Raw genomic sequence first — 25,666 nt, 5'->3', positions numbered from 1 at the left:
ATACCATAGGGAAAGGTAAAATAATAATACAGATTATTGTTAAGATTAGAGTAAAACTTTAAAAAAGAACTGCAGAACCAATTCAATGCATAAATAAAAGACGTAGGCCTAAGAGAAGTAAGAAGAAGTAAAAGAAATGGTGAAGCTATTTCTGGCAGATGTCTGAGTACATCTGCACCAGATTAAATAAACACTACAGTTTCTCTTTTACAACAGTCCCAAACAAAGCTTGTTTGTTTTACGGCCAATACTACAGTAAAAAAAACAGCTCTGTGACGACACAAAATTCTATGCCAAAACAAACACATTAGCAATCCATAATGTAAACACATGACTGCAATAAATTAATGATGACAGTTTTTTCAAAACACCACAGCACTTACAGGAATAAACTAAAAAGAAATATGACTTTTACATTGTAAAGAGCAAGTTAACCTAAAAGTTAACATTTTTTCATTATTTGCTGACCTTTTTCAAACAATTAAAACAATCTTCCATAATATTCTAATAAGAGTTAGTTGTCATGTAGTTGCAAAGTTACAACAAACAAAATGTCTGAAGTGGATAATCGAGCACAATGTCAATCGTGAAGTTTGAAAACATGGTCAAGACGATTTATGATGCTTCAGTTCAAAGTGAGCATTAGAATAGTGAAGAAAGGTGACTTCAGTGACTTTGAACGTGACATGTTTGTTGGTGCCAGACGGGCTGGAGTGTTTCAGAAACTGCGGATCAACTTGGCTTTTAATGCCAAAGGAATATTTCCAGTACCTTGTTGAATCAATGCCACGAAGCATTAAGGCAATTCTGAAGCTAAAAGACGATCCAACCAGGTACTCGTAAGGTGTTCCCTTATAAAGTGGCCAGTGAGAGTATAAGGTATTTTTTAGATGACCTGAAAATTAACAGCATATTGTCATTCACAGCACTATACTGCCCATCTGGTTTATCTTGCTAACACATTCCTTTATTTACTGTAAGTTTAAAACAAACAAAACCATCATTCCTACATATTTAGTCATTGTGCTGTGTTTTAATAAAAATGGTCAGTGGTCCCATATTCTATGGAATTCTTACTGCGTTGTCGACTACGCAATTATGCAATGCACTGCTGCCCCACCCACTCTCTCTCTCTCTCTCTCTAGTGATATTAATGGCAAAGCTGTTGCACTTTGAGGCAGTTCCCTCCTGTTCTCTCTTTCTGTTTGGATCACTGTAGACTCTGAGATCATGAAACTGGTGTATGTGTGCTGTTCTCTGCTGATAGCCATCTGGCAGGAGGTAGAGGCTTCTGGCAGTGGCCCGTCTGGGGTTGTGGACAGGGCACCTGGAGCTTCCAGCTGCTCCCAGGTAAGACTGAGGCCAGCTGGGAAGTGTGAGGATGAGGAGGAGTGCCCATATCAGATCACAATGCCACCGCTGACTATCCAGCTTCCCAAACAATTCCGACTACTAGAGAAGACCGTGAAGGAACTGCAAAGCTTGAAGGAGACAGTAAACAGGTTGAAGAGCTCCTGTCTGGAGTGCAGCTTGAAACAAGTGGACCTCAACTTGCAGAAGGACAGTGGTGACCCTCCAACAGAGGGAGAGCAGAGTCGAGGTCAAACCAGCATGAGAGTTATTCATAATGGGAACGACAGTGATAATGACATTGTACAAAACATGCAGGTGAAGATGAACCGCATGTCTAGCAGCCTGAAAAATGCACGTGCACAGATTAACTCCCTTCAGGGCCGCCTAGAGGAGCTTAACCTCCTCAATCTGCAAAACGTAGAGAATATAGTGGACAGAAAAGTTGAGAACATCACTGGGATGGTCAATAAAATCAGCAGCACCTGCACTTCATGTCCTGGTCAACAACTACAACTTCAACGTAAGTCTTCGATTCTAAAGCAGTCTTTTATGTTTTTGTTTTTTTTTGGTAAAGAATAAAATATTTTTTATTTAAATTTCAAATGTAAAAAAGTTATTAGTCATCAGATTTACATAATTTTTCAGAAAATTTTCTAATATGCTAATTTGAAGTTTAAAATAACATAAGTATTATTTTCAAGGTTAAAAATGTTATGTAGCTTAATATTTTAGTAAAAAAATATTTTTTGTGATTCTTTGATTAATAAAACGCTTAAAAGCTGAAAAAAAATAGCATTATAAATGCCCGTGCACCCTACATTTTTAAAATAATAAACAACTATTGAACTTAATGACCGAATACTTACTAAATCTTTAGACCATTTACAAACGTAAAGTAATTTTTTTATAGCTACGAATCCAAACAGTTTCCTCTCAGATGAGTGAACTCAACAACAGGAATAGTTATGCGGGTCATCGCTGAAATCTTCTGACTTTAATTTCCCAAAATCAAATGTGGAATGAAAACAAATGATGTCAGTGTTTGCATTTCAAAAATTCAAACCTGCAGAGGCGATGAACCCTGACCACAGAATCACATGATGATTAAAGGAATGCAATAAGCCCCACTAAACCAAATTATACATAGTTATTGAAACATAAAACATACTCTATATTTAAAAAAAATTGTTATACATTGTAATATTGCAAAACTTTTTAAATGTATGAAATGATAAAGCATGCTTAAAGGTCATCTCTCTCTACACAGACCTCACAAACATCCCTCCAAGAGACTGCTCAGACATCAGCATGCTGGGGCAAAGGATAAACAAGGTGTACCAGGTGACTCCTGATCCCAGGAATGGCAGCTTTGCGGTTTACTGTGACATGGAGTCATTTGGAGGTGGGTGGACCGTCATACAACATCGAATAAACGGCAGCGTGAGCTTCAACCGCACCTGGGCTGACTACAAGAAGGGCTTCGGGAACCTTAACAGTGAATTCTGGCTTGGTAATGATAAAATCCACCTGCTCACCAAAGCCAAGGACATGATCCTACGCATTGAGCTGGAAGACTCAGAGGGCACACGTGGATATGCCAAATATGATCAGTTCTATGTGTCCAATGAGTTCCTTCATTATCGGCTGTCTGTGAGCGGGTATTCGGGGACAGCTGGAAACGCTTTGCAGTTTAGCAAACACTTCAACCATGATCAGAAGTTCTTCACTACGCCGGATAAAGATAACGACAGATACCCCTCAGGCAACTGTGGGGCGTATTATGGTTCGGGATGGTGGTTTGATGCCTGCATGTCAGCAAACCTTAATGGCAAATACTACAAAACAAAGTACAAAGGGAAAAGGGATGGGATTTTTTGGGGAACGTGGCCCAATGCGACTTCTGAGTACTATCCGACAAGCTTCAGGCAAGCTTATAAAAATGTTAAAATGATGATAAGGCCGAAGAACTATGCACCCTAAGGCAACTCACAATAATAATAATTAATTATTTTTTGGGGGAACTTTTCCTCAAGACCAAATTGTGATGCAAATCCACAGACATTAACAGAACTGCCTTAAAAATATAAACCTGTATTTTAAACATCACAAGGTACAAAGAAATAATGTCCAGCTTATATTTTAAATATACCAACAATTTGGTTGATTGTATGATTTCTTTTATCTGTGTGTCCTACTGCCACCTTGTGTTTAACTGCTTTTCTACACCAGTGGTTCTCAAATTTTTTTCATCAAGTACCACCTCAGAAACAATTTGTCTCTCCAAGTACCACCAAAATTAGCAGTATTGAAATACAGTAGCGTAGTAGGCCAGGTAAAGCAGCTACAACTCTGCACGGTTAAAAAAAACGTGGCAGATTACCTCAGAAATGTAGGCTATTTGTCATATATATCATATTATATACATCATTTTTGGTAAATTTTGAAATGTGTGTAGCATGTACATGACATATTTCATTCCTCCTCCGTACCACTATAAGGAAGCCTGCGTACTACTAGTGGTACACGTACCACAGTTTGAGAACCACTGTTCTACACCATGGACGACTGAAAGTTTATTTGTTTGCTTGTTTTTTGTGGATACAATTATTGGTAGAACAAATTGAATAATAGCTACTATGATTTACATCCAATTTGTCAATGATTACTGATGGAATTAGGGAAAGAGAGGGGATATATTTAACAAAAAATATTTTATGCAAATTACTTTGTCATCAACATTATTTTTTAGCTGTATTTTTTTACAAATAAGCTGAAGGGACAGAAAATGACAAAATGAGGTTGTTAAAAAGAAAATATATATCTGTGATATTCAAGTACAAAATGTACATTATTTATTTTGACAGTATGGGATGGTTTTTAAAGATTTTTATTTTTTAGGTATTGCTATGTGGTTAAGCAGATTGTGATAAATGTGCCCCAACCCCCTCCTGAGGCTGAAATGAATGCATTTCAGGGTTTTTAAAAATTGTTATAAGCTTACTTTTTTAGAATATATGTATATTGGAGAATGTATATTAAACACATTAATTTGTGATTTTAAAGATTTATTTGTATTTCTATGAAGCAAATTAAACTTTAAAAAGTACATACTGTAGTTGACTCAAAGCTGTTGATTTATCTCACATAGTCCAACATTCATTCAGAAAATATGTTAACATTAAACTGAAATTCTAGATCTTTTTGTTACTAAAATCTTGGCAGACATTGGGGCAGTTAAATGTATGTAACAATAATTAACAAACCTTTTAGTATTAGTCATCTACATTACAAAAAAAAAAAATGTTTGGTGAGAGCTTGTCATAATTAAAAGTATGTTTCATGTTCATTAGCACTGTACTTTCAATTTTTTAAGCCACAGTATTTAGAGTAAAAAGTAGATCAGTGTCATGGTATATTTAAAAGCAAGAGGAATCAGTGTTTTGATTCAATGAGTTCAAGTTTTATCTCCACAGTGAATTTAATATCTGTAGAGGAAATTCATTTATTTTATTTTTTTTACCTTTTATTTTGCTTTATGTTGTTTTTTATTATTGCAACAATGAGATTTTACCTGTTCCAAGCACTGCAAGGCTGGATTTAATGACAGGACCGCAGGTTGTTCTTGATTTAAATCAACCTCTGGAGCGAGGGCAGAAATGGGCGTTGCTCTCTCGCTGGACTCTTGCTGGTCATCATGTGACGGCGAAGAGCTCCGCTGCTGTGCCTGCCTCATCATGACCTGCACAAACATAAACAAATGTACTTAAAGACAGAAGGTATTTTAAGCTAAATAAATTAATTATATTGTCCAATTGCACAAACAGTCTTTGATCCCAACTAAATGGATTTAAAGAGCGTTTGTGGCAGGTCACACTGCAGCTGCAGATAATTAACATCAATTTGCAGCAGATATAGGCGCAAGCTTTATTGCAGTAAAATCAGCTGACCAAAAAAACTTTACACCCGCGTCGACACAATAGTATTCGACCGTTTTTATGGCTCACCGTAACAATACACAAACCGACGTCAAACACAATCATTCAGGTAACGTTACCGTTAGGTTTCAAGTATTTTAAACATAATTCATACATTTTAATAACACTGAACAGCTGCTATGTATTTCAGTTTCCATAAATTCACCGTGGACCCCGTAATCATACAACTAGCTGAAAAAACCACGTTATTTCTTTATTTATTTTTGGTGTTATTGTCATGTTCTCAGAAACTTACCGTGGCCTTTTTATAAGTTGTTCACCCGTTTAAATCTCTGCAGTTTCAGTCATTGTTTTGTAGCGCGCGACCCAGTCTCCATAGCAACTTTCTCACAATGAGGCCAGCGCGTGCACGTCAAATCAGATGTTCACTATTTTGTTTTGTTTTTTGACAGTTTCTTTCACAGATATGCCTTCGGAAACGGATAAGAATTACATAAGCGTATTTAAACGCAAATCACCTTTAACATTATCCCCTAAGCGCAAGTACGCTGTGGCAGTCGTTTCCCCCCTGCAAAAACACGACAGCTGTGAAACTGGTAAGAGTTGATTGCACTTGCACATGCTGTACTGAACTCTTTCTGCATTAAAGTCAAGTTTTTATTTTATTAGTAGATTTTTTTATCATTTTTTTTTTTTTGTACATAAGATTTACAGTTTGGTGCAACCAAGAAAATAAAACAAGTTCCTTAAAAATGACCAGATCAAGAGAACACGCTTTTAAAATGAGGCGTCTTCATGTATTCAAATTTTCCAAAAACTGGACTATGTTCTCAATAATAAATCTACAAGACGGGTCTCCTTCCAGGCTCGACCTTGGAAGTTTGCTGAGGCCCTCCAGTGGTAGACTTGTGGTACAAATGAACAATCAAATTTGTTTGTGTTGATGCTCATATTTGTATTGCATATTTCTGTATTCTATGTTACAGTACAACTGTGTAGGTTTATCCATACTTTTCTAATATTTTCATTGTATATCAGGGCAGTCAGCACAGATTTCCATTATATTAATTGTTAAATTACTTAGTAGTGTTATACTGCAGCATTCCATAAGTAGCAAATTGGTTTACATTTACCTCAATTTGATCTTTTTAACTGCGATGGTTGATAGTTTGCAAATTTGCACCAGGGCAATCTGATGTGCTTTTCACTTTTGGCAGTCATTGCAGATGGTCGATCTGGATCAACATCCGCTGCTCATGCAGTCAGATTGTAAGAAACCTCTATTGACTTTTTATGGTAAAAAGTTTAATTACACATTCAACTGTTTATAAAATATGTATATTTATATAAATCATTTTTTTTACCTCATCTGAAGGCATGAACATGCAAGGCTGCAAAGATCAACTTGTTTTAAGCCTTTCTCTTTTGATGCACGTGATGCAGCAAGAAAAGTTGAGCGTGAGAGGAAACTGAAAGAAATGCGCCAGATACAAGAACAAGTTTGGGTAAGTGTCTTTTCCATTGAACTGTCTGTTAATCAGAATCTAACTCGTACAAGTCTAATTTTGACTTATTTTTTTCAGTGTTCAAGTTTTAGAGCTCGTCCAGTGAGAAGATACAAACCTCTGAGTAAGCCATCCGTATAGTCCGAGACCTGTTCCCAGAACTGTCAATAATGTGTAGAATTTGTCTTTTTTAAATGTTTTTTTTTAATAAAATACTCTCTTTTTATACTTCTATGCAGTTCTTTTGAATGTGCTAGTAAATAGTGTGAATCTTTAAAAAAACAAAACAAAACAAAAATAGGAACCAGTCTTTCTTCACATCCTGTCAGCAGCCATTGGAGGTTATTTATTCATACACCGTGTCATAACAACACGTAATGTGACAAGATTCCAGTGAGAAGCAATTTGGCTGTCTGCACAAAACATTTTAAATCCCACATTTGCAATACTTAGTTTGCTAGTTCAGTAGTATGTCAATAAATGGTATTTATTTTAAACTCACATTTGGTAGCATTTAAGACTAAAAAGCACATAATCTGTACCTGAGGTGATCATCGTTTTGGATGTATATGCTGTTGTTCTGCTGTCACAAAGAGGAAATGGAAAGTTTGCCTGACACCATCTCAGATGGTAAGGACAACTCCTTTTAACATGGAAAAGATACCTTTTAACCAGTGTCATTAGCGCTGCGCCTGTGTAGTTAGCACACTAATATTTGCAATCTGCTCAAATTTCCCTATCATATGTCCCAATATGTAGTGTAAATATAAGAGATTGATGCGAAGTTTAGAAACTCTTTCTGTTAAAGACATAAGTTAATCACGGGTAATCGTAAGTATATTCAGTTTTATGTGAGCTTATAGTATGAGTTATTGCATTCATTTTCTTTTCGGCTTAGTCCCTTTTTAATCGGGGGTTGCCACAGTGGAATTAACCGCCAAATTATCCAGCATATGTTTTACACAGAGGATGCTCTTCCAGCTTTATCCCATCACTGGAAAACACTTATTCACTTACAATTTAGCCTACTCAATTCACCTACACCACATGTCTTTGGACTGTGTGAAAACCAGAGTTCCTGGAGGAAACCCACGCGAACACGAAGTGAACATGCAAACTCCACACAGAAATGCCAACTGACCCAGCCAGGGCTCGAACCAGTGACTTTCTTGCTGTGAGGCGACAATGCAACCCATTGTGACACCACACCACCCTAAATTAATACATTAAAGAAATAATTCACTCACTCATCGTTTGGCTTAGTCCCTGATTTATTAAGGCTTGCCACAGTGGAATGAACCACCAACTACACTGGTGTATGTTTTTTATGCAGGGGATGCGCTTCCAGTCACAACCTAGTATTGGGAAATCACCTAAAACTAAAAGTTATTTACTCACTCTTCACTTGTTTAAAAACTTGTGACTTCTGTTGAACCCAAAATAAATTGATGAAAGGAGACATTGATTCCCTTAGCATTTGTTTTTCCTACTACGGAAGTCAGTGGGTACTGGCTTTCATCAAAATATTGTCATTTGTGGTCAACTGAATACAATAATAAATAGAAAAATAATAAATAAAGATTTGGAAGTAAATGGTGAGTAATTTTTCACTTATAGGTGAACCATCACTTTAACTTAACCTTAAAAGCATGCCATATCCTTTTATTTTCCTTTTTTTTTATAAACACTTTGTAGATGATGTGCATAAATTTGTTAAAGAAAACTGATAGCTTCCACTTAAGCCATTTCAAAAGGTGTGTTTTTATCTAAAGGATCCCTGTTGGTTGGCACCTCAGCTGCTACATATTAGTACCTACATACAAAGTGACAGTGCATTGCAAATTTAATATATTGCTGTCCGTTGTCAAATGTAAAAAAATAAATAAATAAATGTTTTTTCAAAATTAAATGAATTTTCTTTTAATTAATTAATGCCATGTTTGTCTATTAAGATATAAAATGCAATGTTTTCATTAATGCTACTAAGTTTTATTTTTTAAAGTGGTTTTACTTAACCAGTAAATTAACCAAAAGCTGATATTATAAAAGGCACTAGCGTGACTAATGACCCACAACAGCTCTTCTATGTCTCATTTAAAGTAATAACTAGGTTTAAACTACATGTTGCAACAAGATGTTGATAAATGCATTCTTGGAAGATGATGGATTTAAATCCTGGCTGTGCTTATGTCTTAAGTATTTTTCTGGTTCCTGCTGAACACTTCCAGGAGGGGGCAATAGATCTTCACTTTTGTCCCTGTAAGCTTTTTGCTCATTGCAGTGCTTTAGAGAAGGTCATTCTCAATTTAAAACCCATGATATTATGTAACCACTAGCTTATCAAGAAGAGAGGAAAAAAAAAACTTATTAGTAGTGTCAGCATGTAAATCCATCCAAATACATTTAATAGTAAACTTTCACTGTATTTCTCAGGCTGTAGGTATTTAAGTATGAAATACTTTGGGAATTTGTAGACAACGACTGAAAAAGCAATCTCTGTCTGCACCAACATGGAAAAAGACAGGATGGGAGATTAGAATCAAAAACACATGAGAGTAAAGAACAAACTCTCTATAGACTATTATGAGCGAGCTGATGTATAGGATATTTGCTCTTCACTGGACATTGCTGCTTTGGCCCGAGGATGGAAGTAATTATCAATGTCTGTCTGCCAGAGACCATAGACCGGAACTCTCTGGAGAAAAGAAAAAGCAGCAGCCTGGAACTGACAGATATACGGAGAGAAAAGCCTCAAACCACAGTGCTGCTATTCCACCAGGAAGAAGCTCCCATCTCGGCCACAGTCATCTAAAGAAGTCATATCCTGTTGGATTTTCCTTCTAGCATAAGGAAATGAAAATACTGCAACAAACAGACATCTGTGAGATCTATACTGAATCCACACGGTCAAACATATTGCTTCAAGAGTCATCTCATATGTGGCTGCATCTCTGGTTTATAATTTAGTCTGCTTGCAAATACGACCATGCAAACATTTGCACATGCCACTCATCTAAAGTTCCACAAGGACAACCGTAACATTTTGTCCTCAAGTTATGCATGTGAATCTTTCAAGACTTCAAAGATGGAAAAAACCACAACTAATTTTCTTGAAGCACACAATTCTTCTTTTAAGGTTTCGAGCAGCTCGGCTGAGGTACCGAATGGAAAGATTTCCATGAAAGCTTTGCGCAACAAGAAGAATACTCTGTGATTATCTTAAACCAAAATTATAACTCTGGAGAGCCATGAAGCCCGGAGGGACATTCTGTAACCTGAAAGCTGACACCCGTTTAATGCGGGAGACGTGTAGAAACAATATATTACTCAAAAATCTTGTAAAATCTGAAACAAAAACAGCCAGAGGGGAAAAACTACTGCAAAAACAAAATGTCTACAATGTCTTATCACGCATCACAAATTACACAATTGCATATATCTGAATCGTCTTTTGTTTACAGTTTCTAAAGGGAAAAGGCATCATGTTTGGGCAAGCGTCTTTCAAAGCGTGACTATAAAGGACATAGCAGAAATTAACCAACAGGCAAATTAAAACGGCCTGTTTTTACCCCAAATAAGGACACAAACTCAATACTCTGCTTTTAAAGAGCAATTAAAATAGCCTGAAAAAAAACTTTCCTAATAAAAATGGGTCATTAATGTCACTGTGATTCAAGCTGATGGTGGAGAACTGTGATGCAGATCTCCACCATGATATCTTTTCCAGGTCGACCAGCCATCCTGTTGAAGTGTCATTGTGCTGCATTTGTGCAGATGTTTGCATGGGGCTTTCTGTCCACTCACGATCTTTAAATTTGACCCAAAGGTCAGACATCTGTGGAAGATGAGCTGTGGGAAACGGTTCAGTAAGTGGAGTCTTTCCCCCACTTGCCCCAGAATTGCAGAAACAGTCATTTAAGGAGAGCAGAAAGGGTGCACCATCTGGCTTGCTGGCTTAAGTCCTATAGGTGAACAAGTCCTCTTAAAAACTGCCAGTTCTTCAAGGGAGGTGCAAAGGAGGCTAAAGAGGAAGCGATGTTATGAGATTAACATCTGCACTGCTGTATAAATCAGCTCAGATATTCAAAGCTGATAGATTAGTTCTGCCAAACAGACATCTGAGATAGACATTTTGCTGTCATATCAATTAAAGACATAGTTCCCCTAAAAATGAAAATTGTCATTGTTTGCTTGTGTCTTGGTTAATGTATACATTTATTTGTTCTACTAAACACAAAGGAATATATTTGGAAGAATGTCAGTAACAAATAGATCTCTGGATCCTAAAGAGTTCAGCAGAACAAAGAAATGTATTTAGTACTGGAACAGCAGAAGTAAATGACAACAGAATTAAAATTTTTGGGTGAACTATCCCTTTAATCTTTAAACTGTATCTTTCTCACACTATCTATCTATCTATCTATCTATCTATCTATCTATCTATCTATCTGTCTGTCTGTCTGTCTGTCTGTCTGTCTGTCTGTCTGTCTGTCTGTCTGTCTGTCTGTCTGTCTGTCTGTCTGTCTGTCTGTCTGTCTGTCTGTCTGCCTGCCTGCCTGCCTGCCTGCCTGCCTGCCTGCCTGCCTGCCTGCCTGCCTGCCTGCCTGCCTGCCTGCCTATCTATCTATCAAATATAATTCATGAATCTATGTTTCTCATCTGTTAGTCAACCTCCTGATTTATTTTTTTATTCTGGCTTCTGGCTCATTTCCTCCTCCGTGTCTCCTGTTGAGCCACCTGCAAACATAACACAAGGAAACATTGGGAACCAGCCAAACCGTGCTGCCGTGTTTCACATTATTCCCACACTCTGTCTGAGCCTCAGCCTTGAATACGTCAGTGCTACATTGTGAAAGTGAACAAAATTGCAAATCGATTTTAGTACTATGCTTGCACATCATTGTTTGACCAAGATTTCATAGATTTGCTTTCTTCAGAAAGCCTTTATTGTGTGGATAACAGGCGCTAAATCAGATTATGACAGCCATTTTTCACTTTTAACTGCTGAGGAGTAAGGTGAAATTACTCAAAAACCATCAAAACATCCTCTATTCAACAGCCTTTGTACTTGTGTTTTCTCTGAGTTGCAATTCTGACTTTCCAGCCAAACTGTCTTACAAGCAGTAGTTTTAAGTAACACATTGCTGTAATTGAGTAGTTTTTCTCAGGAATTGTAATTTGTTCAGTAGTTTTTAAAATGTGCTTTTACTGTCCCTTGAGTACATTTTGTTACGTACATGGTTTGTTACATGGTTTGTTAATAGTGAGAATTGTACCTTAAAATATAGTGACCAAAAGCTTTCCATTTTTTGTTGCAAAATGTGGCTAGAAAAGTAGCCTAAGCTATATGAATCATAAGAAAAGAATGCTTCTAATACTGTTATTAAAGGGACAAATTTCATACCAGGACAAACTAGGATAAATCTGGACTCTTTCTGCCAATAAGCACATTGAGAAATTAGCATGTTTAACACTCTTTATAAGTAACTTGTCTTTTGTCTTTGCAGATATCTCAAAAGAAACAGCTGAGAAAACTGCTAAAGAAGTTTCTTGATAAAATGTTGCAACTCCAAAAGCATTGGTTGGAAAATGAGCCAGAGATGAGACAAGTAACTCAAGAGAAAATGAGAAATGGCAAGTCCTGCAGGAATTGGCTCCAAGATGAGAGAAGGGGAGCAAAAGAGGAAATCACAATGGGAGGAGCTGGACATAAGGACAGCAAGGCCGTTTATCTTTGGTTTGACCATTATAACCATTTGGAGCCAAAGCAAGGACACTGCACTCCTTTGCACTTTTGGCATGTTTTGGCTATTTTGCAATTGCTGTTATTAAGCAGTAAAGGAGATATATTATGACTGCTGGATTCAGCATCTGACTCATCATCACCATATCAAGCTCTTGTAGGGTGCACGGTTTTGTTTGACACTCTTTGAAAGGGTTTCAACAGCTGGAATTTCAAGGGTTATTATGATCTACTGTATCTGGTTTTGATCTCACGAATGCTTTCCATTTTTCAAATAAACTCGTCTCAATTGTTGCCTCTCTCTACATTTTTAACTGTTTACAAACACTGGAATCATTCATTACTCTTGAAAAATAATGTTAATGTTCCGTTATCATCAATCATTTTAGTTTAATTGCTGCTTTTAGACACAACTTGGCTAGAGTTTTTTTTTTTTTTGCTATCAACTTGAACTCAAGCAAAGAGTGATATACTGAAAGACAGATAGACAGACAGCTGTTAACAGAAAACCACAGTATACAATGGGTCATGCATTTTAGGTCAAACTCTGTAGGTCAAATGAAACCAGATGTTGAGGAAGGTTTTATCATAAACAATGGTTGATTAGTTAAAAATTCTGGTACAAATCTAGCTTGAATCTGTTTATGAATATGGACTTCCACACTAATTAGTGATAGTGGTTTCTATGATTGATACATTTCGTATGGGAATAATAATAACAAAAATATTTATTTTTTTAAAAAGTGCATTGAGTTTGTAAAACTTTATCAGCTTTCTGTCAAAAGGCCTAGTTTTTAAGACTTGTTCACAGCCGTGTTACAACTGCTCATGGTTGAATTCGGTCGAAAAAAATGGGCCAATATCTCATTTTTAAATGGAAAAGCCCCAGAGCCTTCAAAAGATAACGCTAGAAAAGCTATAAAACCAATTTTATAGATTTACTATGGAGAGAACTGTGGTTTAGAGCTTTGCAGAACTGTGGCAAGGGCAAGGCTAAAAATATATGGCAATTTTTCCCCCCATTAAAACCTCTTAAACAGCCATTATATTTTACTATCTGCTTTTCAAATATCTAGTACTGTTTTAAAAAGAACTACTTTAAGATGAAAAATCAATGAATATTTCCTTTTGCATGTAGGTCAAAATATATTTAATTTATATTTTATATATATATATATATATATATATATATATATATATATATATATATATATATATATATATATATATATATATATATATATATATATATATATTAGACTTTTAAATCTGAAATACTTTTTTTCATGCTTTGAAATTATACGACTTTACTTTCACTCCCATTGGACAGCGCTGCATTTTTAATCACTTAAAATATAATCAAATAATGAAATAATATTTATATTACAATAAGCAGAGCTCAGAATAAAAACTTTTTAAATATAAAGGTTTATGATTATGGTAAATAGTTCACCCATATTTTGATTTCGCAAAACAGTCAGGCATTTAATATGTTTTTTTTTTTTTTTATACCAAATCACTTTTGTAAATTAAGTAAAATAGGAATTTCTTTGTGACACCAAAATATATATGGACATTTAATGTACACTTAATGTAGAAACAATATTACATAATACATTAAATTATCACATGAAATCATCAAATATATCTCCAAACAAATCAAGCAAGAGCTTTTTTAGCACAAACTTTGCTTTCACTTTATTCTCAAACTGATCATTTTGGACACACAGATGTTCATCACATGTATCTTCTTTATCTTTATTTTATCTTTATCATATTTTATGAAGTGTGAATATATTGTTTGTCCAACATGTTTTAATTTATTACATATTTTAAATCGCATTTTTTTTTTATCCAATGCAAAGACATCCATAAATAATTAAAATGTTCTTATTTGGGTCTTGCTGGCAGTCCTCCAACTATTTCATTTAAAAAATCCAACCACGAAGCTTAGCCAAACCTTTGATATTTATGCATTCAGCTGCTCTACAAAAAAGAACAGAAACAACAAAAAGATGTTTCAGTTTTACTCATCCAGCTAAATACCGAATCTCACCATTAACATGTGAGACCAGTTACAAAAGAATGGTACTCCTCTCTGATTTAGATTATCTTATGACATATAGTGTAGCTGGGTATAGTTGAATTGTGGAAGCTGCAGGTGCTGCAAGTTAAAGCAGATAGGCAAAGCCATGAGGCGTTCCAACATTGATCAGCAATGAGATCATCTAACAAGATCATACAACAGTACCTCATTACTCTTTCAACTCTTTCATTAGACTTAGATTAAAGACAGAATATGCACATATTCATAGTTGCTTATACTCAGCAGAAAATGTCCTTAAATAACCTTAGACTTTAACCCTTTTTTATTTTTGTGAATAAGTTACCACAAGATTTGTTTAACAGGATCTTGAGATATGGATAGTTCAACCCTAAACAAAAATATATATTATTATCAATTAAAAATAGTGTATTTTATGATATATTTGCTCACAAGCGTAAGTTGGCTGCCCCTTATATATTCCTAAAGGTACAAATATTGATAAGATGGTCTGCATACTGGGCATGAGGCTTCTAAATATTATGCTTTACTCATTGGTCAAATAAGTCAAAATATCAGTTCTGCAGTTAAGATAATCTGGGAAAAAGATTTGGGATGCATATTTGAAGATAATGGCTGTGGTAAAATTGCTGCAGGGATTTTGAATTTAAAGTCTAGAGATCACTTCTCACACAGCTTTTTTTTTTTTTTAAGCTCTTTTTAGGTTTCTTATACAATTAAACTCCTAAAATACCATTTAGAGCAGGTTTTAGAAAAATAATCCTGGAAAAAGAGAATGACTTGTTTTATGTATTATGGGAATGATCAGAGGTCCAGAATTTTGAAGAGAGGTGCATGACTTTTTGGTAATGATATTTCAGACCTGGTATGACCTTTACCCAAATCTATACATACTTGGTGATCACTGTGCCTTAAGTAACATTAACAAATCTGAAACACAGAGAGTTAACTCTGGATACAGAGTTGAATCATGTCAGACAGATGGCTGATTGTCAAAGGTCTTCCAGAAGACCTCCAATCTTCAAGTAGATCTCAGAGTTAAGATGAGTGGTAGCTTTTGAAAAACTTTCCTACGGTTTACGTAGAAAGACTAAAATTTGTTTTAATGACACACAATGTTAGTGTTATTTGTAACAAGACAAAATAATAATAGCTTAATAATAATAATAATAATAAAAATGCTTTTTTTTGTTTTGTTTTTGTGTGCTTTGTTTTGGTTTACTTAATATTTAATATAATTTTAATTTATTAGTTAATGTGCATATACATTTATATGCACATTAACTAATAAATGTAAATTATATTAAATAATAAATAACCAAAATAAATAGTTTTCCTTTTTAATGATTTGTTTATATCTTAATGCTCTGTAATTGATTTTGATTTTCTTTACTGTTTGCAAATAAGAAAATCAATAAAAAGTTTAAATTAAAAAAAAGTATTTTGTATTTGACATTTTGTATATTTCTATGATCTATAGATAGGGTCTTTACAAAACTTACACATTTTATGCATAAGTTCTGCATAAAAAAATATAATTGTTGTAGCATTTTTACAATAATGCTTCAGTCTTTCTACGTCTACATTTCATGTTTCATTCAATGTGTTATTTCTTTGAAATTATAAAAATAAAAAATAGCAATTTCTGACTGAAAATCGATAAAAGAGCATGTTTTTTTATTCAAACTAAATCAATTATTACCCAATTCCTCCAAGTATTTTGCAGGATCACATAAACTAATTCTTAAACTAACATTTTTCTAGTATTCCCCAACTCTTCTTTAAATAAATATTACTAAACAAAATGATACTTTATTAAAACATATATATTTATATTATATTATATTATATTATATTATATTATATTATATTATATTATATTATATTATATTATATTATATTATATTATGGCGACGCAGTGGCACAGTAGGTAGTGCTGTCGCCTCACAGCAAGAAGGTCGCTGGGTTGCTGGTTCGAGCCTTGGCATTTCTGTGTGGAGTTTGAATTTCCAAGAGATGGGTTGCGGCTGGAAGGGCATCTGCTGCGTAAAAAACTTGCTGGATAAGTTGGTGGTTCATTCCGCTGTGAGGACTCCGGATTAATAAAGGGACTAAGCCAAAAAGAAAATGAATGAATGAATGAATATTCAATTATATTATACTATAAGCACACTCTGAACAAAGACAATTACTAACAATAAAAGAAAACTAAGAATCTAAATGTACATCTGAAAACATCTTCAAACGCATCCTGGCTGTCACTGGTTCTTGTCTGCAAGTACAAATGTTGTCCAATAAAAGTGTTGCCGTTCAAGTCTATAAAGTTTAGAGTGGTACTTTACTGTCTGTTCTATGGATGAGTCACTCAATTATATTTTAATGCAGATGGGGAAACCACAACACTGGCGCCACATCACAGCTACATAACAGTCTCACCGGCTCAAAACATACACACAGACATGCTCCAGCACAGTAAAGCTGCTCTACAGATGTGTGAGAGTAAACCCTGCCTCTTTTACATTCATACATACATCACATCACAAGTATGCATTGTGCCAGGAGGAAATCACAAAAAAGGAGCATAAACAAAATCAGCATGTTAGGTCTATCAACAAACAAGTCAGGTCTCCTATGCATCCCAAACACAAAGAAAAGTGGTAACCAAAATATGGCACAGGGGATGAAGCAAGACTGTAGAAATGCATGCATGTACCTTCTGTCTATGCAGCAGATGTTTTCATGGGATGTCATTCTTCACTTTTGGTAAATAAGAACTCTTATGTAAACCTAAATGAGTGTGCCAGGGTTGTTTTAGAGATGTGTGTTTGGCCCATTTGTCTGTGCCCTGAAACTCTACAAACTGACAGAACAAGGAGGCCCTGCCATGTGTGAGCCATTTGGAGTCTAAGTGGGTCCACTTGCTTTTCTGCAATGGAACCTTGAAATGATTCAAATTCCTTTGGAAATTATAAACATGGGATGAAAACAGAAACAACACAGGAAATAACATTTGGATAGCAGGCGCCTTGATCTGCTCATCTTTCGGAGGTGTTGTTATGCACACGTTTAGTTTAGGTGACACTGAAATGCTTTTTCAACCTCGTTTTTCTGATAAAAACCTATAGTGACTATATCATTCTTCACATTTAGAACAAAGAATTTTGATAAACACTTGCATGTTTTCCTAAACCCTATACCCACACTGCTATGAGCAGCAATTAGATGTGCTGAACTCTTTTTTTTTTTTTTGCGGCAATAAAAGAAACACAACAAACTGGACAGCTAAATAGCAGTTAAAGGTGTCATATAATGAAAGTCTATTTATAAATAGACATAGCTGAATAATAAGAGTTCAGTACATGGAAATTCCATGAGTGGAAAATCCTTATAAAAAAAACACCAAATTGGCCACAACAATTTTTAGCGAGATTACAACAACATATTTTTCTCTTATTTTAAAATTTAAAGCGTTTATTAAACATACATAAATGTGAGAGTCTTATTTTGAAAATAAGGAGAGGCGGTGAAACTATGTATTTTGTGAAGCAGGAAACAATGTATGGCTACATGTTTCTCTCAGAGCACAAAATGCAGGATGTATGGATTATCAATTTATTCAGTACTCTTTTAGAAGGCATATGATCTGTTTGATTGCATCTTTTGTTAGTTTAACAAATATATTCTGAAATATTTGCCATTAATTTTTGTAATGAGGTCTCAAACACATGTAGACTGTGGAGTATCAGTGTTTAATACACATCTATAAACTGTGTCATATCACTTAACACTTACTATGATGTTTCTTTAGTGAAAGAATACCATTATACTTTATAAAACTAATCTGTTTAAACAAAGGTTGATATTAATCCCTGTCTTTTCTACAACGTTTCCATTTATAGCTGTTTCAGTCATCCAAAACAAACTCAAAGCAACATTTCTTTTGATGCCACAACAATTTGAGCAAAGATTTAATTTTCAAGCTTATCAGAGCCTTAACAATTTCAACGTGTTATGGCATTTTGAAGTAAATTTAAAGATAATGTAATTAATGTACATAGACAAGTAAATTAAATAAACCAATCTTCCTGAAAAAGACAAAAGAATATGACTGTGGTGATTTTAAAACATCACCCAGTATAACTGAATGGTCCCGTCAATTGGTTTAACCAATGGTTTGAAGTTACATAGTGACAACATGCTTGACATCTAAACGTTGGGAACTGATGAAATTAGAGGAAGGTGAACTCAGAAAATCTGATTGGAGATTTTTGATATAGTTTGGTGCCTCTTATAAAATAATACACTACACACATAACACTCCATAATACAAAGAACTTCCTAGATGTTGATATTTTGAATAAGAAAAAAAAAATGTCATGCACAAGAGCAGGGAAAGTGGAGACCACACATCTGTAAAAACAAAGTGTGTATACTGTAGGCTTTGCAGTTACATAAATCATGCTCTAAAAATAAATCAAGCAATAGATCCTGAGACATTATGTTGTTTATCTTTAGTTGGGATGACGTCACGCATACAGAAGGAATCAGAAGGCGGTGGTTTCATTTTTCAAAGTATCAGATCTGAATCCAGTTGCTCTGTGTCTGCAGAATTTATTGAATATAATTTGTTACAAAACGTGTACATTTCCAGAAAATGGGAAAAAATATAGGTATATGTTCACTCTTGTTTTTCATTCTTGGCTGTGTGAACCTGTGCTCAGTTTATTATTATTAAGTTTTTAGTTTTTTGTTTTTTTTTACCGAATAACATAAAGAAAGGGGGAAAAATGCATCTGAGTTAACACCAGATGCTTACAGTACTACTTTCTGGTATTGTTCATTAACCTTGCTGTATAACAATTATAATAAAACCTTGCAATACAGTTTCATAAACAGTACTGTGTGATTAAAAGGTATTTTTCATCTAATTACGCTTTCAAACTGCATAACGAGACCTTGATCTTTGCTCTATCAACCTCAGATGCTGAAAATAACTCTAGAGTTAACAGTGACTTTTATTGACACTTTTACTGGTTTCAAGCAATATATTTTATAATAAACAATTTATAAAGGAATGAATCTGCAAAATAAAAGAAAATGTACTGGCAGCTCATCATAACCCAGTATATCCATCATAATTTATTATTTCAGCACAATTTAAAAACGTTTTTTAAATCTAAAAATGTTGTGCTCATGTGTGAGATGCTGCAAACATTGCAAATGTCATAGACATCTGTTTAATGCATTTTTCAAGATGCTCTGTGTTGGATGATGCTCCTGGTTTAGTGTCTGTCTTGGTAGTGGACCAGCACAGACAGTGAACCTCATAAAAACATAAAGGTAATCAACAACAAGAATTGCTGGGTAAGCATATCTCATGCTGCGGGGCAGCACCCAAAAGTAAAATGTAAAAAACAAACAAATGGTAGCAACGTGAGAAAATAAACATCAATATTTTCCGGTATTTGTCTCTTAAAGACAATGGGGTTAAAAAAAATGCCAAAACTGGTTTGGCTTTAAATGGGATAGTCTAATTGAGATCTTTCATCAAACTTTCATCTCTGTTTGGAATCTATGACAAATAATACCTCCATGCTGGGTGTTACAGCTGTCTGGTTGTGGTCTGCTGGACCTAGTTTTAAAGACTGTAACGAGGAACAGATTTGTCCAACAATTAGCATATGTTCCCGTGACATATGCCCCAATTACTTCCCTTCCTACAGCTTCAAGCTTGTATAGCATGTTGGGACCAGGAAGTGGTGTCTCAGTTCCCCATCAGATCTGGTAAGCCGAAATGACACAACTCCAAGCTTCAACCTTCATAACTTGAGGGTTCGAATTAGATCTCTATGCTCAAACAAGCCAAGAAGATCTGGTCCACTTCACAAATGAGCTATTATTGTATACAGTTTCACAAAACTTAATTTAAAAAGCACATGATGTCATAACATTCCACCATAAATAGGACAGAATGTTCCATCAAATTAGCTTTTTTCATATTCTTAAGTTTATCTTTAAAACAAGCGTATAAATGAAAAACAATGGTTAGACTTTGAACCAGATATTACTATTTATTTATATTTAATTTATAAAATAGGTTTATAATTTATAAAATGAATAAGAGCTTAGGTCAATATGAAGTATTACAAAGCCATCCTGTAATATTTAAAGGTTTTTAACAAGCTGAACGAACCACTTGTAAGATAGGTTTGTTAAAAGCTTCAGTTTCGATTATTTGCAAATGTTTAAAACGGATGTTCTCCTTTTTTTTTTTTTTTTTTTGTGCCATAAGGAAGTTCTGCAAGCCGGAATTTTATAGTGAGTTAATGATTGTAGCGTTTCCAACCGAAGGCCACATTTAAAATCTCTCTAAATACAGGACTTAAGTTGAACCAGTCTGCTAATTATTTTCACTAAACAAAATCTTTGTTTTAAATTTCAGCAAAGGCTGAAGTCCACATGAAGAATGACCTTTGCTTTAGGAAAGAAGAACACATTTACTCCATTAAATCCTGACACACTTAAGGAGAAAAAATAATGAAATAGGAGACAAGTGAAGTTTGGTGATACATAGACACAGCTAAAGTGAGAGTCACTTTATTAGCTGCTGAGATTTGATTCCCGCCAGCTGTACAAACACACTAATGTTAAAGGTGCCATAGAATGAAAATCTGTATATACCTAGGCAGAACTGAATAACAAGTATTCAGTACATGAATATTACATACCGTCAGCCTCAAACAACACTGTTTTCTCATTCCTAAGTAAATCCAATAAGTGTAAAATCCTAGATAAAAACAGGCCAATAAAAACAAAACATGATCCACATGGGTTGATAATATTCACACCCCAGGCAGCAATTGATTTTATTCTCAACATTTCTTAGACTACAACAATCGCTTTATTTTGTTTAGCTTATTTTGAACTTTATCTACTTGTAACAAACTGAATGTGTATTTTAGACTCTCAGACTCATTTGACGTCATTTCAAACAAAATCTGGCCACGAAGTTCTTTATTGGTTAATTTCATCAGTTTGAAACAGCTAACCGAAGCAAACTTTTTGAGGCAGATTGTTTTGTTCCAAAACACCCTTGAGCTACAATAGGTTTGCGACGATTATGCAATCAGTGGGTGTGTGGTGGAGCTTTGCCTTCTTTGACATGCTTTGTATTCTCACAGTTCATAGTCAGACAGGAGAAAAACCTCCAGCAAAACACCTAATTAGTGACATGAGTATGTTCTGAATGTTCAGAACGAGCATACTGTCACTCAGCCTTTTCCAATGTCTTATTGCCCTCGAACAAAGAACAAAAAAGAACTTCGCTTGAAGTATATTGGGGCCTTAAGAAGAAGGAAGCCATGCATGACTATCAAGTGTTCACAAATAGTCAGAACGCAAAATGTGGGATATACGTAAACAATGCCAATACACTTTATAATACTTGGCTGTTTATGAGGTTGATATTAATTCCTGCCTGTGTATGCAAATAAAGTTTCAAAATAAAGGTCTAAATACTTTTGTTGAGTATAATTATATTTTGGCGACCTCATATTAATAAAGGGACTAAGCCGAAAAGAAAATGAATGAATGAATAATTATAATTCAGCCTATATTTCATCCTAAAAAAACTAAAATAAATCTCTCCACCACTTCAGTTAAAATGATTTAAAAAGGCATCTACGCAATTTGTTAAAATATTGACAAATGAAGTATGTGTGTGTGTGTGTGTGTGTGTGTGTGTGTGTGTGTGTGTGTGTGTGTGTGTGTGTGTGTGTGTGTGTGTGTGTGTGTGTGTGTGTGTGTGTGTGTGTGTGTGTGTGTTTGTGTGTGTCTGTGTGTGTGTGAGAGAGAGAGCAGGTACTGATGAGATGTGGGGTGTAAGAGCTCAACTCATTAATCAAGACTGTTCCAAATAGTGTCAAAACCAAGCATTCTAGGGGTAATTCCTGTGGCTATAAATAAATATATAAAACCATGTCTGGATAATTTGTGTACTTAACTACACCACATACAGTACCTACTATGCAGGTGTCAAAGAATAATTTAGCATACTGAAACAATGCACTCTAGTGTACCTTTAAGTAACAACTGAAAGAAAAATTAAGCTTTGATCTAATAAACAATGTCTTCCTGATCGGCCATTACATTTGTCTGACATTTGCGCCTATAAAGTGAAAACTTGAAGAACTGTCTCATGATCAACAGCAAAAGTCTTTGTAACCTGAACGTTACAATAAATTTGGAAGCTCTAGGCAAGTTGGCATACATTTTGCTGAGGAACGGTTCTGGAAAATGGATCTATTGCAAGCTTGCCATAGTTGCCAACCAAATCTGCACAAAGGCTGCTCTTCATACTATTGTACAAATACACACTGTTTTTTCACTACTGGGTTGTAACTGGTAGGACATCCGCTGCGTAAAACATATGCCAGAAAAGTTGGGGATTCATTCCACTGTGGTGACCCCTGATAAAAAAGAGATTAAGCCGAAGGAAAATGAATGAATGAATGAATGAATGAATGAATGAATGAATGAATAAATGAATGAATGAATGAATGAATGAATGAAACACTCTCCCACAGACTCCCACAGACATTGTTCTTGGGAACAATGTTCATGGTAAATTTGAGTGTAATGCATATAAGTAAAACTTTGAAAGCTATCCCAAAGTCTTCTCTGTCTGCGTAATGCCCTCCACAGCAGCTGCATCTTTTCAATCATTGGAAGAACCAGTGCTTGGCTTTTTACATAAACTATAAGTTTTGTCTAGACTGAAAGATAAAAGGTCATGAAGGATTAGCCTTCAAACATACTAAAAGAGTGTTATAGTTTTCAGTATGTCACACCCTCCAACATAAATTGTCACTGAAAGTACATTAACAAATTTAAACAAATATTCCCATTAACTCAAGTTTTGGAGAAAGCAATATACTTGAAAGAGCACAATTTTTTTGGTCTCTAATTTACCAATTCAAAACGAATGTTGACCTGATTTCCCCCTTACAATTTCACAAGTTTAGGCAAGTAAGTTTTTAATGCAAACTTCACTGGTTACAATTTTGGTTCCTGTCCATTCAAAACGCTGAAGGAAAAGGTTATGAAGTCTTGTGGATCTAAATGAAAATTGCACAAAACAAAACAAAGCAAAAAACAAAACAAGACAAGACAAAACTCATCAAAACATGTTCTAACATACATTTCACTGTGCTTTGCAGGCAATGTCCAGGCCTGTTTAGGAATGGGATTCGAAGAGAATGTCTGAATTAATCTTTATGCCAAATGGTTCCTTTTCCTGGGAGTGCATGTTTGATTACATCATGTCTTGAGCAACTAAACGTGGAGGAACGAAGAATCCATGTTCATTCCAGCTGGGATCCGGCCACAGTTTAAACCAATGGGGTATTTTTACACATTAGTAATTATAACAGTACAGTAAATTATGCATTACCATAAATATGCTTTTGCACTGTCTACCAGACTGTCTGCATTTATTTTCCAGATTTCAGTATATTTTAATAACCTCAGATGACCATTAATAGAGACTATATAAATTAACAATATCCCTATGGCTGCACTGTATCCATGCCAACAGCAGCAATACAATACAGTTACAATCGGCTTGTGGATAAACGCCAAAAAAGCATGTGAGAATTTTTTCAGAGAATCATGCAGGGAAAATAAGAAAAAGATTTTGATAAAAAAACATATTATGATCTTATCATTTTAAACATTACTGTTTGCATAAACAATTGTCCTTTCCACTAGCCATTGAACTACACACTATAAATAATAAACAGCTGCTCGCTCAATAGTTAAGTAAAAATCTGAATAAACAAGCATCTATTAATATCAAAAGTACATCTGAAGACAAAACTTATAAACACAAACGTAATGTAGACTGACAAGATATCACTACATTCCAACATCTGGTTCATAATCATTTTGGGCATTTTACATATAAATGTATGCATTAGGCAGACAACTGTATCCAAAGTGACAGTGTATTTCAGATATGCATTTTAATCAATTCATGCACGTCCTGGGATTCAAACCTATAATGACTTTACTACTGTTAGAGAAATTGTCAATCTCTTAAGATGAATTTTATCCATAATTGCAGCTTAAAAACTGCTGGCAGACTGCAAAAGGAAAGACCTGGCACTCAAAATTTCTAGAGATTTCTATCCAGTACTAGATGGATTTTATGACTGGCTTCAACTGTGAAAATGAGTCCGCCGTAAAAAAAAATAGCTGAAGAAAATTAAAATTTATGACTAAATTAAATATAAAGATGCATACAAATACATTTAGAGATGTCACTCTAAATTTAGCAAAAATTACAAACAAATACCAAAACAAAACATTTTAGCACAATTTAAAGCTCAAAAAAACTGTGTGAATAATTAGCCTGATTATATTAAATTCAATTTATCTTTATATCTATAACGCGTTTACAAAATGTTCTAGTAAATTGAAACTGCTTTAGGCAAGTTTTCAGATTTGAAGTTCAGTTTACATATAAATGTCACTGCTGAAAGCTCAATCACTAAAGAGCAAATTCATACATGCAGCTCCATAAGTCCCAAACCAAGCAAGCCAGTAATTGTTTTAGCTAAATAAATAAATAAATAATAAATAAATAAATAAATAAATAAATAAATAAATAAATGTTATGATGTATATAAAAAAATCCTTTTCATCTCTAAGCAATGACACTATGAACATCTTGTCAGGAACTATTTTTATTTGGTCTAATGAAAGACACATACAAACATCCTTTGGGAAGAGACAGATCAAAGTTGTCACTGCAGGGCAGGTCGTATTTCTACACAGGGGCCCAGTAATGGTAGTAAGTGCTGCTCATTTATGAGGTGATATTAACAAACATGTTTAAAAGTCTCAAGGGAACACAATATATCAAAGCAAGCAAGTCTCCCAGTGCCTCAATCACCATTTCATTCACAAAAACAAGACATTTAAGAATGTCTTTTAATTTTTATGCAGCTCTCAAACATAAATCTAATAAATGCAAGACAAAACTGTCAAGTTGCTTAAGATCATC

At 34.7% G+C, this 25,666-nt stretch overlaps 3 protein-coding genes across 15 annotated transcripts in view; 2 read left to right on the top strand and 1 right to left on the bottom strand.

Moving 5' to 3' along the window:
• The window catches only part of ccdc146 (coiled-coil domain containing 146), a 98,942-nt gene that overhangs the window by 16,103 nt on the left and 57,173 nt on the right, over positions 1–25,666 (bottom strand). For 5 of the 13 annotated variants that reach the window (XM_073946675.1, XM_073946681.1, XM_073946673.1 and 2 more), the window contains one exon: positions 4,925–5,092. In XM_073946675.1, the coding sequence (XP_073802776.1) occupies positions 4,925–5,089 (165 nt within the window). In that variant the 5' untranslated portion in view covers positions 5,090–5,092. Of the gene's footprint in view, positions 1–4,924; positions 5,093–5,442; positions 5,666–25,666 lie in introns of those variants that run through there. The other 8 variants (XM_005164900.6, XM_073946676.1, XM_073946680.1 and 5 more) reach the window with 3 other exon arrangements.
• fgl2a (fibrinogen-like 2a) lies at positions 1,198–4,468 on the top strand. Its single transcript, NM_001025539.2, has 2 exons — positions 1,198–1,873; positions 2,621–4,468. The coding sequence occupies exons 1-2, from the start codon at positions 1,231–1,233 to the stop codon at positions 3,331–3,333; spliced, it is 1,356 nt and encodes a 451-aa protein (NP_001020710.1). The 5' UTR covers positions 1,198–1,230; the 3' UTR covers positions 3,334–4,468.
• Positions 5,296–6,942, top strand: sinup (siaz-interacting nuclear protein). Its single transcript, NM_197937.1, is given in 5 exon segments — positions 5,296–5,397; positions 5,741–5,884; positions 6,506–6,557; positions 6,664–6,793; positions 6,872–6,942. Coding segments are annotated over 5 exon segments (438 nt in total). The 5' UTR covers positions 5,296–5,348; the 3' UTR covers positions 6,935–6,942.

Source organism: Danio rerio, chromosome 4 (genome assembly GCF_049306965.1).
Source record: "Danio rerio strain Tuebingen ecotype United States chromosome 4, GRCz12tu, whole genome shotgun sequence".
Lineage (NCBI taxonomy): Eukaryota > Metazoa > Chordata > Actinopteri > Cypriniformes > Danionidae > Danio > Danio rerio.
Note: the sequence above shows the minus strand (reverse complement) of the source record. Positions and strands in the feature narration are given on the sequence as shown.